Genomic DNA, 16009 nt, shown 5'->3' with positions numbered 1-16009 from the left:
ATGTTTACCATAGGACCTCAAGGGGCCTGTATAGACTACAGTATGTGTTCCATAGGACCTCAAGGTGCCTATATAGACTACAGTATGTTTGCCATAGGACCTCAAGGGGCCCGTATAGACTACAGTATGTTTACCATAGGACCTCAAGGTGCCCATATAGACTACAGTATGTTTACCATAGGACCTCAAGGTGCCCATATAGACTTCAGTATGTTTATCATAGAACCTCAAGGTGCCCATATAGACTACAGTATGTTTACCATAGGACCTATAGGTGCCCATATAGACTACAGTATGTGTACCATAGGACCTCAAGGTGCCCATATAGATTACAGTATGTTTACCATAGGACCTCAAGGGGCCTGTATAGACTACAGTATGTGTACCATAGGACCTCAAGGTGCCCATATAGACTACAGTACGTTTACCATAGGACCTTAAGGTGCCCATATAGACTACAGTATTTGTACCATAGGACCTCAAGGGGCCCATATAGACTACAGTATGTTTACCATAGGACCTCAAGGGGCCTGTATAGACCACAGAATGTGTACCATAGGACCTCAAGGTGCCGATATAGACTTCAGTATTTTTACCATAGGACCTCAAGGGGCCCGTATAGACTACAGTATGTTTATCATAGGACCTCAAGGTGCCCATATAGACTACAGTATGTTTACCATAGGACCTCAAGGTGCCCATATAGACTACAGTATGTGTACCATAGGACCTCAAGGGTCCCATATAGACTACAGTATGTTTACCATAGGACCTCAAGGTGCCCATATAGACTACAGTATGTGTACCATAGGACCTCAAGGGGCCTTGTATAGACTACAGTATGTGTACCATAGGACCTCAAGGTGCCCATATAGACTTCAGTATTTGTACCATAGGACCTCAAGGGGCCTGTATAGACTACAGTATGTGTACCCTAGGACCTCAAGGTGCCCATATAGACTACAGTATGTTTACCATAGGACCTCAAGGGGCCTGTATAGACTACAGTATGTGTTCCATAGGACCTCAAGGTGCCTATATAGACTACAGTATGTTTACCATAGGACCTCAAGGGGCCCGTATAGACTACAGTATGTTTACCATAGGACCTCAAGGTGCCCATATAGACTACAGTATTTTTACCATAGGACCTCAAGGGGCCCGTATAGACTACAGTATGTTTACCATAGGACCTCAAGGTGCCCATATAGACTACAGTATGTGTACCATAGGACCTCAAAGTGCCCGTATAGACTACAGTATGTTTATCATAGGACCTCAAGGGGCCCGTATAGACTACAGTATGTTTACCATAGGACCTCAAGGGGCCTGTATAGACTACAGTATGTGTACCATAGGACCTCAAGGTGCCCATATAGACTACAGTATATGTACCATAGGACCTCAAAGTGCCCATATAGACTACAGTATGTTTACTATAGGACCTCAAGGTGCCCATATAGACTACAGTATGTGTACCATAGGACCTCAAGGTGCCCATATAGATTACAGTATGTTTACCATAGGACCTCAAGGGGCCTGTATAGACTACAGTATGTGTTCCATAGGACCTCAAGGTGCCTATATAGACTACAGTATGTTTACCATAGGACCTCAAGGGGCCCGTATAGACTACAGTATGTTTACCATAGGACCTCAAGGTGCCCATATAGACTACAGTATGTTTACCATAGGACCTCAAGGTGCCCATATAGACTTCAGTATGTTTATCATAGAACCTCAAGGTGCCCATATAGACTACAGTATGTTTACCATAGGACCTCAAGGTGCCCATATAGACTACAGTATGTTTATCATAGGACTTTAAGGTGCCCATATAGACTACAGTATGTTTACCATAGGACCTCAAGGTGCCCATATAGACTTCAGTATGTGTACCATAGGACCTCAAGGGGCCTGTATAGACTACAGTATGTGTACCATGGGACCTCAAGGTGCCCATATAGACTACAGTATGTGTACCATAGGACCTCAAAGTGCCCGTATAGACTACAGTATGTTTATCATAGGACCTCAAGGTGCCCATATATACAGTATGTTTATCATAGGACCTCAAGGTGCTCATAAAGACTACAGTATGTTTACCATAGGACCTCAAGGTGCCCATATAGACTACAGTATGTTTACCATAGGACCTCAAGGTGCCCATATAGACTACAGTATTTGTACCATAGGACCAAAAGGGGCCCATATAGACTTCAGTATGTTTACCATAGGACCTCAATGGGCCTGTATAGACCACAGTATGTGTACCATAGGACCTCAAGGTGCCCATATAGACTTCAGTATTTGTACCATAGGACCTCAAGGGGCCTGTATAGACTACAGTATGTGTACCCTAGGACCTCAAGGTGCCCATATAGACTACAGTATGTTTACCGTAGGACCTCAAAGTGCCCATATAGACTACAGTATTTTTACCATAGGACCTCAAGGGGCCCGTATAGACTACAGTATGTTTACCATAGGACCTCAAGGTGCCTATATAGACTACAGTATGTTTATCATAGGACCTCAAGGTGCCCATATAGACTACAGTATGTTTACCATAGGACCTCAAGGTGCCCATATAGACTACAGTATGTGTACCATAGGACCTCAAGGGTCCCATATAGACTACAGTATGTTTACCATAGGACCTCAAGGTGCCCATATAGACTACAGTATGTGTACCATAGGACCTCAAGGTGCCCATATAGATTACAGTATGTTTACCATAGGACCTCAAGGGGCCTGTATAGACTACAGTATGTGTACCATCGGACCTCAAGGTGCCCATATAGACTACAGTATATGTACCATAGGACCTCAAAGTGCCCATATAGACTACAGTATGTTTACTATAGGACCTCAAGGTGCCCATATAGACTACAGTATGTGTACCATAGGACCTCAAGGTGCCCATATAGATTACAGTATGTTTACCATAGGACCTCAAGGGGCCTGTATAGACTACAGTATGTGTACCATAGGACCTCAAAGTGCCCATATAGACTACAGTATGTTTACTATAGGACCTCAAGGTGCCCATATAGACTACAGTATGTGTACCATAGGACCTCAAGGTGCCCATATAGATTACAGTATGTTTACCATAGGACCTCAAGGGGCCTGTATAGACTACAGTATGTGTTCCATAGGACCTCAAGGTGCCCATATAGACTTCAGTATATGTACCATAGGACCTCAAAGTGCCCATATAGACTACAGTATGTTTACCATAGGACCTCAAAGTGCCCAAATATACTACAGTATGTTTACCATAGGACATCAAGGTGCCCATATAGACTACAGTATGTTTACCATAGGACCTCAAAGTGCCCATATAGACTACAGTATGTTTACCATAGGACCTCAAAGTGCCCAAATATACTACAGTATGTTTACCACAGGACCTCAAGGTGCCCATATAGACTACAGTATGTTTACCATAGGACCTCAAGGTGCCCATATAGACTACAGTGTATTTACCATAGGACCTCAAGGTGCCCATATAGACTACAGTATGTTTAACTTAGGACCTCAAGGTGCCCATATAGACTACAGTATGTTTACCATAGGACCTCAAGGTGCCCATATAGACTTCAGTATTTGTACCATAGGACCTCAAGGGTCCTGTATAGACTAAAGTATGTGTACCATAGGACCTCAAAGTGCCCATATAGACTTCAGTATGTTTACCATAGGACCTCAAAGGGCCTGTATAGACCACAGTATGTGTACCATAGGACCTCAAGGTGCCCATATAGACTTCAGTATTTGTACCATAGGACCTCAAGGGGCCTGTATAGACTACAGTATGTGTTCCATAGGACCTCAAGGTGCCCATATAGACTTCAGTATATGTACCATAGGACCTCAAAGTGCCCATATAGACTACAGTATGTTTACCATAGGACCTCAAAGTGCCCAAATATACTACAGTATGTTTACCATAGGACATCAAGGTGCCCATATAGACTACAGTATGTTTACCATAGGACCTCAAAGTGCCCATATAGACTACAGTATGTTTACCATAGGACCTCAAAGTGCCCAAATATACTACAGTATGTTTACCACAGGACCTCAAGGTGCCCATATAGACTACAGTATGTTTACCATAGGACCTCAAGGTGCCCATATAGACTACAGTGTATTTACCATAGGACCTCAAGGTGCCCATATAGACTACAGTATGTTTAACTTAGGACCTCAAGGTGCCCATATAGACTACAGTATGTTTACCATAGGACCTCAAGGTGCCCATATAGACTTCAGTATTTGTACCATAGGACCTCAAGGGTCCTGTATAGACTAAAGTATGTGTACCATAGGACCTCAAAGTGCCCATATAGACTTCAGTATGTTTACCATAGGACCTCAAAGGGCCTGTATAGACCACAGTATGTGTACCATAGGACCTCAAGGTGCCCATATAGACTTCAGTATTTGTACCATAGGACCTCAAGGGGCCTGTATAGACTACAGTATGTTTACCATAGGACCTCAAGGTGCCCATATAGACTACAGTATGTGTACCATAGGACCTCAAGGTGCCCATATAGATTACAGTATGTTTACCATAGGACCTCAAGGGGCCTGTATAGACTACAGTATGTGTACCATCGGACCTCAAGGTGCCCATATAGACTACAGTATATGTACCATAGGACCTCAAAGTGCCCATATAGACTACAGTATGTTTACTATAGGACCTCAAGGTGCCCATATAGACTACAGTATGTGTACCATAGGACCTCAAGGTGCCCATATAGATTACAGTATGTTTACCATAGGACCTCAAGGGGCCTGTATAGACTACAGTATGTGTACCATAGGACCTCAAAGTGCCCATATAGACTACAGTATGTTTACTATAGGACCTCAAGGTGCCCATATAGACTACAGTATGTGTACCATAGGACCTCAAGGTGCCCATATAGATTACAGTATGTTTACCATAGGACCTCAAGGGGCCTGTATAGACTACAGTATGTGTTCCATAGGACCTCAAGGTGCCCATATAGACTTCAGTATATGTACCATAGGACCTCAAAGTGCCCATATAGACTACAGTATGTTTACCATAGGACCTCAAAGTGCCCAAATATACTACAGTATGTTTACCATAGGACATCAAGGTGCCCATATAGACTACAGTATGTTTACCATAGGACCTCAAAGTGCCCATATAGACTACAGTATGTTTACCATAGGACCTCAAAGTGCCCAAATATACTACAGTATGTTTACCACAGGACCTCAAGGTGCCCATATAGACTACAGTATGTTTACCATAGGACCTCAAGGTGCCCATATAGACTACAGTGTATTTACCATAGGACCTCAAGGTGCCCATATAGACTACAGTATGTTTAACTTAGGACCTCAAGGTGCCCATATAGACTACAGTATGTTTACCATAGGACCTCAAGGTGCCCATATAGACTTCAGTATTTGTACCATAGGACCTCAAGGGTCCTGTATAGACTAAAGTATGTGTACCATAGGACCTCAAAGTGCCCATATAGACTTCAGTATGTTTACCATAGGACCTCAAAGGGCCTGTATAGACCACAGTATGTGTACCATAGGACCTCAAGGTGCCCATATAGACTTCAGTATTTGTACCATAGGACCTCAAGGGGCCTGTATAGACTACAGTATGTTTACCATAGGACCTCAAGGTGCCCATATAGACTACAGTATGTTTACCATAGGACCTCAAGGGGCCCGTATAGACTACAGTATGTTTATCATAGGACCTCAAGGTGCCCATATAGACTACAGTATGTTTACCATAGGACCTCAAGGTGCCCATATAGACTACAGTATGTTTACCATAGGACCTCAAGGTGCCCATATAAACTTCAGTATGTTTATCATAGAACCTCAATGTGCCCATATAGACTACAGTATGTTTACCATAGGACCTCAAGGTGCCCATATAGACTACAGTATGTTTATCATAGGACCTCAAGGTGCCCATATAGACTACAGTATGTTTACCATAGGACCTCAAGGTGCCCATATACACTACAGTATGTTTACCATAGGACCTCAAGGTGCCCATATAGACTACAGTATGTTTACTATAGGACCTCAAGGTGCCCATATAGACTACAGTATGTGTACCATAGGACCTCAAGGTGCCCATATAGATTACAGTATGTTTACCATAGGACCTCAAGGGGCCTGTATAGACTACAGTATGTGTACCATAGGACCTCAAAGTGCCCATATAGACTACAGTATGTTTACTATAGGACCTCAAGGTGCCCATATAGACTACAGTATGTGTACCATAGGACCTCAAGGTGCCCATATAGATTACAGTATGTTTACCATAGGACCTCAAGGGGCCTGTATAGACTACAGTATGTGTTCCATAGGACCTCAAGGTGCCCATATAGACTTCAGTATATGTACCATAGGACCTCAAAGTGCCCATATAGACTACAGTATGTTTACCATAGGACCTCAAAGTGCCCAAATATACTACAGTATGTTTACCATAGGACCTCAAGGTGCCCATATAGACTACAGTATGTTTACCATAGGACCTCAAAGTGCCCATATAGACTACAGTATGTTTACCATAGGACCTCAAAGTGCCCAAATATACTACAGTATGTTTACCATAGGACCTCAAGGTGCCCATATAGACTACAGTATGTTTACCATAGGACCTCAAGGTGCCCATATAGACTACAGTGTGTTTACCATAGGACCTCAAGGTGCCCATATAGACTACAGTATGTTTACCATAGGACCTCAAGGTGCCCATATAGACTACAGTATGTTTACCATAGGACCTCAAGGTGCCCATATAGACTTCAGTATTTGTACCATAGGACCTCAAGGGTCCTGTATAGACTACAGTATGTGTACCATAGGACCTCAAAGTGCCCATATAGACTTCAGTATGTTTACCATAGGACCTCAAAGGGCCTGTATAGACCACAGTATGTGTACCATAGGACCTCAAGGTGCCCATATAGACTTCAGTATTTGTACCATAGGACCTCAAGGGGCCTGTATAGACTACAGTATGTTTACCATAGGACCTCAAGGTGCCCATATAGACTACAGTATGTTTAGCATAGGACCTCAAGGGGCCCGTATAGACTACAGTATGTTTATCATAGGACCTCAAGGTGCCCATATAGACTACAGTATGTTTACCATAGGACCTCAAGGTGCCCATATAGACTACAGTATGTTTACCATAGGACCTCAAGGTGCCCATATAGACTTCAGTATGTTTATCATAGAACCTCAAGGTGCCCATATAGACTACAGTATGTTTACCATAGGACCTCAAGGTGCCCATATAGACTACAGTATGTTTATCATAGGACCTCAAGGTGCCCATATAGACTACAGTATGTTTACCATAGGACCTCAAGGTGCCCATATACACTACAGTATGTTTACCATAGGACCTCAAGGTGCCCATATAGACTACAGTATGTGTACCATAATACCTCAAGGTGCCTGTATAGACTACAGTATGTTAGTGTGTTTCTATAAGAAGGACTAGTGATGGACTGAGTTTTGCAGAAAAATGTGGGACGATCACCCGTGCTAGATATTTCCCAGATGGGTTGGAGGCCCGGTCTGCCATCACAGATTAGAGAAAAAAAGATGTTTGAGTAAGCAACATAATCCCATAGCTTTTTGGGAGCACCAGTTTAAGTTCAATGAAAAGTGAACTCCCAATTGTGAGGTGTGGTTCCCTGTTCAGTCTTGGTCAGAGAGTGGGAGAGAGCAGGCTCAGTGTCATTATTCATGATCAGCTGCTGAACGAATACACATTGTGGAACTAGCGTTAGCAACTGATTTGGGATCGGCTCTCCCTAGCCGAGTCCTAACGCTAACCGTTGTGAAAACGAACAACTACACAGGCCCCTGGACCATGAGCAAAACAAACATTGTCATGCCTAATCAAGCCTATCCCAATTTTCCCAGCTGTTCTTCTCAGTGGTCTGTCTGCCTTTTCAGCTCTGAACGAGCTCAAGTGAATAGATATTGTCATTCCCGTTAAAGTGATGAGTGCTAATGGTAATAGTGCACCATATGTTTGATAGCAGGAGAGCTGCTGTACCGACGTTGTCTCTGAACAGCAGATGCCTTCAGATGGGATATGACAGTCCTTTTCTCTCCACTGCACTTTATGTAACATCTACTCTAAATGTTCATGAAAAATCTAATAAAAGCAAATAAAAAATGTCTTGCGTTTTTCACCCGGCTGAGGTAGACAAGATATGTAATTACAGCTTGGTATTTGCTCAGCAACACTGGTAAGGAAAAAGGCAATTTAGACTGATGTATCCCCTAAAATGAAGTATGATTTTTTAAAATTATATATATCACCTAGTTGGAAGTTAACAAAGGCTGAAACAGATGTTTATTGTTGGAGCATTCATTTAAAAAAAAAATGATACCTGAAGTGCCTTTAGGGCATGTCAATTTTGACAGGGCTTTTCCCGCTATGGAACATAAAAAATGTGTGCAGTACTATAGATGAATTCAACTGGACAGGGCATGGGCCGTACACTGCAACATGGACTATGGGGAATCGGACGTAGAGATGTAAGGGACATTATTAACAAGCAAATCCCTATAAAGCATCAGCTTCATTAGAAAGCCACGGTGGCGTGTGGCTAAGTGACCGTGACGGCAGCACAGAGAACAGGGAAAGGAACTGAAAGAATAGGGGAGTTGATCCCGGAAGAACCAGAGGCATCCGACGCATCCGCGCCCCTGGTCCCCACCATATGGGGACTTCATGGTCCTCTCTGCCTTGGTTCATTGATGGCAGCACTCTGAACATCAGCAGGGACCACCAGGACCTTAGAGGGGAGAATACAGTACTGACTTCGGGTCCCCAAAGTGTCATCACCATATGTGGACTTCACGCCCCTGTAGGTGCCCCTCTGCCTGGTTCAGTGGTGTCTGATGCTCCATGAGCATCAGCTGGGACCACGAGGACCCTAAACTCAGACCTCTGGGGGAATGTGATGAATGCAGAGGGGCAGGACACAGTACTGTAGCTCAGTGTACCATGTTAAGACCCTGCAGTCAACTGCAAATAACAACCTGTCACTAATTCTCTACTCCTCTCGCTCCCTCTCTCCTCTCACTCGCTCCCTCTCCCCTCTCCCTCGCTCCCTCTCCCTCCCTCCCTCTCCCCTCTCCCTCCCTCCATCCACTAGGACTACAGAGTGAACATCTTCCTCCGTCAAAAGTGGAACGACCCCAGGTTAGCGTACACAGAGTACCCTGACGGTTCTCTGGACCTGGACCCCTCTATGTTGGACTCTATCTGGAAACCTGACTTGTTCTTCGCCAACGAGAAAGGGGCCCATTTCCACGAAGTCACAACAGACAACAAGCTGTTAAGAATATTCAAGAATGGCAACGTCCTCTATTCTATACGGTGAGTGTGTACAGTATGGATCCCACTAACACCCATTTCACATTATAATACCTAACTTAACCAAAATGGGCTCAGATAATTCCATCAACTATGGTGGATTCATTACCAGGCTAGCTCAGTACAGCTTGGTTTGGCTCAGCTCAGTTCGGCTCAGTAGTGTGAAAAACCCTCAAGAGGTGTGGGTCTAAGCATCATCAAATGACCATCTTACAATGATACATCAATCACATAATCAGACTATAGGCCTGTCGAATGGACAATAACTCACACCGAGTCTTATCCAAACTCGAAACATTGAATCCACTACACTCTTTAGAAAAAAAGGTGCTATCTAGAATCTAAAAGGGTTCGTCAGCTGTCGCATAGGAGAACCCTTTGAACTATTTTTTGGGGTTCCAGGTAAAACCCTGTTGGTTCCAGGTAGAACCCTATTGGGTTGGAACCCAAAAGAATGCTACCTGGTACCTGGAATTAAAAAGGGTTCTCCTATGAGGACAGCTGAAGAACTCTTTTGGAACCCTTTTTTCAAAGAGTGTACTGACAGAAATGCTCTGCCACACCGTCAGTCAAGCTGGGACACTTCTCATCTTCTGTCATTAAACATAAAGCCAGAACGGGGGGTGTCACAATGTTGTGTAAATCTCAAGGCGGAGCGGTGAATTGTTGAAAGCCTTGAGTCGACGGCATCAAGTCGGGTTGAGTTATGGAGTTGTGTAGTGGCGGGGCCGTAGAAAAGCTGTGATGGAAGGCTGAGAGGATATGACACGACGGAGCGGAGGGATCCCATCGGCCATGGAGTCGGTCCGCAGCCTGGCGCCTCCGGGGTGGAGGACGTAATTAAAACCGTCAGCCTTCTTCGTTTTGTCTCTATCCTTTTTCTCATTCTTTCATTCCCTCTCCTCCAACTGGATGTCTCTCTCTCTCTCTCTCCATCCTTCTCATCTCTCAGCTTCTCTCTTTCTCTCCTCTCTCTTCTTTCACACTTTCTTTTTCCTCTCTCTCGCTTTCTCTATCTCTTTCTCTCTCTCCTCACCAGCGATTTACAGCACTACTGGTTCAACACTGAGCCAAGTTCACTTGACACTTGACAGGATTTGTCCAGGCATGACACGTGAATGTACACTCTTTGGTGGGCTCCAAAGCAGTTCTTCTGCTGAAGAACTTTTCCCCATAACTTTTCCCCATAGGAAAGCCTTTTTGGTTCCAGTTAGAACTATTATGGGTTCCATGTTGAACCCTCTGTGTAAAGGGTTCTTTCTACATGTAACTTGAAAGGGTTCTACTTGGAACCAAAAGGGGTTCTTCTATGGGGACAGCCGAAGAACCCTTTTAGATATCACCTTTTTTCCTAAGAGTGTAAGACAAAGTTGAATTACTGTTTAATGGATGCCCCGCCTCACTTTTCTCCACACCCCAATAAAAAAAAATACTACTAATCAGATGTGTTATTTTCTGGCCAATATATGCTGCTCTCTGTTTATAATGCACTCACGGTCCGCACTCCCTTGATGCTTTCTCAAGAGACCAAACCACCTCAGATCACGCGCTCAGGACATGTTCGAGCCTCGGATTGGACAGTGAAACACACAGGCTGGCACCTGCAGGCGACGTGCAGATGTTTAATTTCTCTCGCATGCTGTCATGGCTGAAGCCAGCGCAAATTCCTACTATTTATGTGTCCAGGTTAAACGTGGGACGTCCCTCATTATAAACAAACAGTCGGTTAAATTCATGGTTTATTGCATCAGAGATCAGGGCATTCATCAGCAAAGACGCAGTGCAAGCTGATAGTATTTTGGACAAGCAAATTGAAGTCAAAATGATTGATGAAATCGAAGTGTGTCAGCTGTATGGTGATTTGCGATTCATATCTTACATTTTACCGGTACTACCAGTAGTAGTTGGCCAACGGATAACACCAAGACGGAATGAGTTTGAAGTGACCATGCGCCGTCGAGAACAGCTAGCACGTCGAGCAAAGTGCATCGCCGGTGAGATGAGACAGTCGAAGGAGGATGCCGTGAGAAGTTACTGGGCTCGAATTTAGTCACGTTTGATCTATGTAGATTAATGCTTCTAATTGTGCACGCTATAAACAACATCTATTTTTTGATGATGATGAAAGTTTATACTGTATGGCTGGATTTATGTAATTTCCTTCCACTGCTACATTCATTTGGCAGACCTAACTTGATTGATCCTCTTTCTACAAGGCCTACTAGTCTATGAGAGGCCTAGTCATATTTGTATGGATATTTTGTTAACGCCTCAGCTATAGAGATGCACTCAGGTAATGAACTCATTATTATGCATCAACATTTTCATTTGATTACAATTATTTACTGTTAATCATTCTTGAATTTGTTAGGCTATACAATTAAGCAGATTAATGCACGGATATTACATTCATATATAACCTTTTTTTTCAATCATTTTTGAATATGATAGAATATTGCATTCTATTATACATCCTATGTGAATAATGATCATTAATGTTAATTTGCGTATTAATAATGATAATCTGATAATCAGTCTGAAATTGAATATTTTGCGCATGTCCATATGGCCTAGGACAATGTGGTAAAGTACTGTTATTCCTTATCCTACTAATGATTATTATTTATTTTTTTAATTGCTCGCTCGCCTCACTTTTCTTAACTGACTTGCCTAGTTAAATAAAGGTAAAACAAACTTTTCTGGGGGGAAAATCCATTAAACAGTGAATCAATTTTGTCTGGCCTTAGCAGAAAATCCGCTACAACCTAATGTAATGGGTAGCTACATAAAGGAATTCAAAACACATTCATAACCCATACTTAACACATTCATAAGGCACGTGATAGTGGTGATGAATGTGCAACGTAGGTATGAATTCCTAATGTATAGCCCCTTTCAAGTCAAACGATACCTAGTTGTGATGTATACTCACATGTATTTATTTTCTATTGTCTATCTGTTTTCCAGATTGACATTAACCCTCTCCTGTCCAATGGACCTGAAGAACTTCCCCATGGACGTGCAGACGTGTATCATGCAGCTAGAGAGCTGTGAGTACAGCACTATAGCATTACTGTAGTAGTACTGCAGTATTTAGTATATTATCCACTCATTATAGCCCTGTGACTGCAGTATCCGTCGTGGATATGTGGAATAAAATGACAAAAGCCTGTTACGTAAGATGTTCAGATTGAATTTTTCATCTGACGGGCAGTAGGGAGCTTTTTATAGTTCCAATAAATATTGAGGTCACTGGTAAAATAATCTCATCAGATTTGTGGTTGAGAGAGCGTGGGCATGGGTTTACCTGGGTAGGATAATAATGCCTTGTCATGCCAGTGTGGGTGGTATGTCCTCTTGTGACCACACAGATGCACGAATGTAGGCTCTCGCTTACACACACACACACACACACACACATACACACACACACACACACACACACACACACACACACACACACGCATACACACACACACACACGCACACACACACACACACACACACACACACACACACACACACACACACACACACACACACACACACACACACACACACACACACACCGCTGACCTAATACTCTAGGCTCTCTTCCTGCCTGGACTGTCTCTATGGCCTTGTGGAATGGACTCATTCAGGCTAGTAGACCAGTAGTTATTGGTTCTGAAGGCTGTTAATGGAGGGTTATTAACATATATTTAGATATGCAAAAGTCACTTCTAATAAGGGAGGACATGTATGAGCATATCAAGTGCCAGCTGAATATGTGCATATAAGGAGCATAATAATTGGAACATTTTACGGGGTAATCTTCAGATTGTCCTTGAGTAAAACATCCATATCTAGCTGCGTATATAGATATTAAAATTCATATAAACTTCTTTCGCGTAGTATTACCGCATAATCTTAACCATATTTTTGACCCATAGCACTTGTCCATTTCCTGAATCCATTTAAGTGAATTTCAAGTCCCAATCACTCCATCCATCATGATGAGCCGCTTTGTGAGTGGGGTTCCTACACAGCAGAAATCAATCCCTGTGGACCATCAATCGCTATGCGTTCCCCATCTCCCTACAGCACACTCCCCTACTAGCTTCTACCACCTGGAGTAAAGGAAGTGCTCCGTTACCTTGTTAAAGATGTGTGGACTTGAGGAGACACAGCACTGGATGTGTCCGCTGTCCACTAAAAGACGTAGCAAATTGGCAAATACTTGCATTTGCACAGGGGCCCGAGTGTGTCGCAAAATAATTCATGCCGATTGCTGCTGTGTCGCAGCCGCAGAGGCTTTTAGCCGGGACATCTCTTGTCTCTGTGTCAGAGAGTTTGTAGTACTCCCCTCCCTTTGCTCTCTCGCTCTCTCGAGTCAAAACATGACTGTGATAACGCCAGTCACAAGATAACACTTTACTCCCACAGAGCTAGCAGAAGTGGACACACTGTACCCACGAAACTAAAGCCTGCTCTGCTCAGCCAGCCTCTGAACGGCTTGGATCAGATAGGCCAAGCACGTTAACCCACAGAAGATCATGCAGAAACACTCCAATCAGCAGGAATTGGGAGTCAATGACTTGAGGAATATATTGAAGGAATACAGAGGGAGCACATATGATATAATATGAATAATGTATTAACAGTCTGTATGATGTGCTGTAACTTGGTCTGAACTTGAATTGACTCTGAATTGACTCTTATTTTTAATAAGCAAGGTAGTGTGTTGAGGAAAGCGTATAATTTGACTTGGGTATAGGCAGAGGTTAGCATACATGGCCAGATGTGGGAGACACTGCAGTGAGTGGGAAGTGAATCAATGTCCGGTAGCGAGTAGGAAACCCTCCTCTATGTCTCCCTTCATTACCTACAAATTAAATATGTTCAGAGGGGCAGCAGAAGGTGGATTAATTTATATTAATAGTAATGGCCATGCTAAATGTCTCCTCTAACTCTCCCATCTCCTCCACGTCCTCCCTCTCCTCCTCCCCTCACCCTTTCCTCCCCCCTCTACACCTCTCTAACATGTGGAAAGAAGTACAAAATGGACACAGAGACGCTATAATTACATGGTGCTCCATCATTAATTGTTTTATACTTTTTTACACACCCTGTCCTTTCCAGTGCAGTTGCGGCCCGGGGGGATAGTTACCATGGCGCTGCACTGTTTAATGCTTGGGGAGGTCATTGGTCTTCATTCGTACAGCCTTGCGTTATTTCATTATTTTATGTACCACAGTTGGCGAGGCCCTTCTGGCTGGCTTTAGCCATTTGAAATGTGAGTTCAAAGTTAAAAGGGAAATATGTTGATGGGTCGATGCCCGGTGTCTGGAATGGAGGGAAATAGATAGGCATGGGTTATTTCATGTCATTTATGAAATCTTAGCAATTAGAATGAATGGTGATGATGGTCGGTCTGTTGGGATACTGTAGCATCATTTAGAATGTATGTATGGCCGGTATTTATCCTAATAATGTCATCATTTATTGGATTTGCTTGGTGCTTTTCCAGATGCTCTAAGTGCTTCACATAGGGGGAAACTCACCTCATCCACCACCTAAGACGTCAACTGGCATTCGAAAATCAGCCATTAGTGCGAACCAATAGGAATGTAGGAGCAGAGGAAGTTCTGAGTCATGTTGTGACTACAGTACATTGACTCATACTGCGGAGGCTGCTTTGACTAATTTCATCTCCCAATATTAACCGAAATGTCTGCACTGCCTAGTCCCCTGAGCTGGTGAACTGCATCGTGGGATACTTTGGGTTAAAGATAAATAGCCTACATGCGGGGTGGAGATATATTCAAGATGCTTCTATATCCAGCTGCAGATATTTCATATCATTTCTCTTGATTATTTAACTCTTGTCGGTATCTTTCAGTGTCCTTACGTTCAAAGATATATATTTTCCTACTGGAGACTGGATAGCTTTTTCATTCTGTTAGAATGCCCGTTCCCTATAGCTGGCTGATGGACACTATAGGAGATGTTAATGCTTCAAATGGAAAGAGGTCATTAGCATGACTAGTACTCAGTTAACTGTAAGGCCTCAGTCATACTTTCCATCCCTCCTCCTTTCACGTCAGTCACTACATTATCTGTAAGGCCTCAGTCATACATTCCATCCCTCCTCCTTTCACGTCAGTCACTCCATTATCTGTAAGGCCTCAGTCACACATTCCATCCCTCCTCCTTTCACGTCAGTCACTACATTATCTGTAAGGCCTCAGTCATACATTCCATCCTGGGAAATCTTTGCCTGAATTACCCATTTTTTAATGGATAAACCATTACAATCCAAGGTTGTTGTGGATTGGTATACTAAATAGTGGGTTGGTATACTAAATAGTGGATTGGCATACTAAATAGTGGGTTGGTATACTAAATAGTGGGTTGGTATACTAAATAGTGGGTTGGTATACTAAATAGTGGGTTGGTATACTAAATAGTGGATTGGCATACTAAATAGTGGGTTGGTATACTAAATAGTGGATTGGCATACTAAATAGTGGGTTGGTATACTAAATAGTGGGTTGGTATACTAAATAGTGGATTGGTATACTAAAT

General features: G+C 43.1%; 1 protein-coding gene across 1 annotated transcript in view; it reads left to right on the top strand.

Moving 5' to 3' along the window:
- LOC139374128 (glycine receptor subunit alpha-3-like) overlaps window positions 1–16009 on the top strand; it is a 127410-nt gene that overhangs the window by 76955 nt on the left and 34446 nt on the right. The window contains exons 4-5 of the mRNA XM_071115127.1: window positions 9222–9445; window positions 12410–12492. Of these exons, the coding sequence (XP_070971228.1) occupies window positions 9222–9445; window positions 12410–12492 (307 nt within the window). The remainder of the gene's footprint in view (window positions 1–9221; window positions 9446–12409; window positions 12493–16009) is intronic.

This window comes from Oncorhynchus clarkii, chromosome 19 (assembly GCF_045791955.1).
Source record: "Oncorhynchus clarkii lewisi isolate Uvic-CL-2024 chromosome 19, UVic_Ocla_1.0, whole genome shotgun sequence".
Lineage (NCBI taxonomy): Eukaryota > Metazoa > Chordata > Actinopteri > Salmoniformes > Salmonidae > Oncorhynchus > Oncorhynchus clarkii.
The sequence above is the reverse complement of the archived record's forward strand: the minus strand, read 5'-3'. Positions and strand labels throughout refer to the sequence as shown.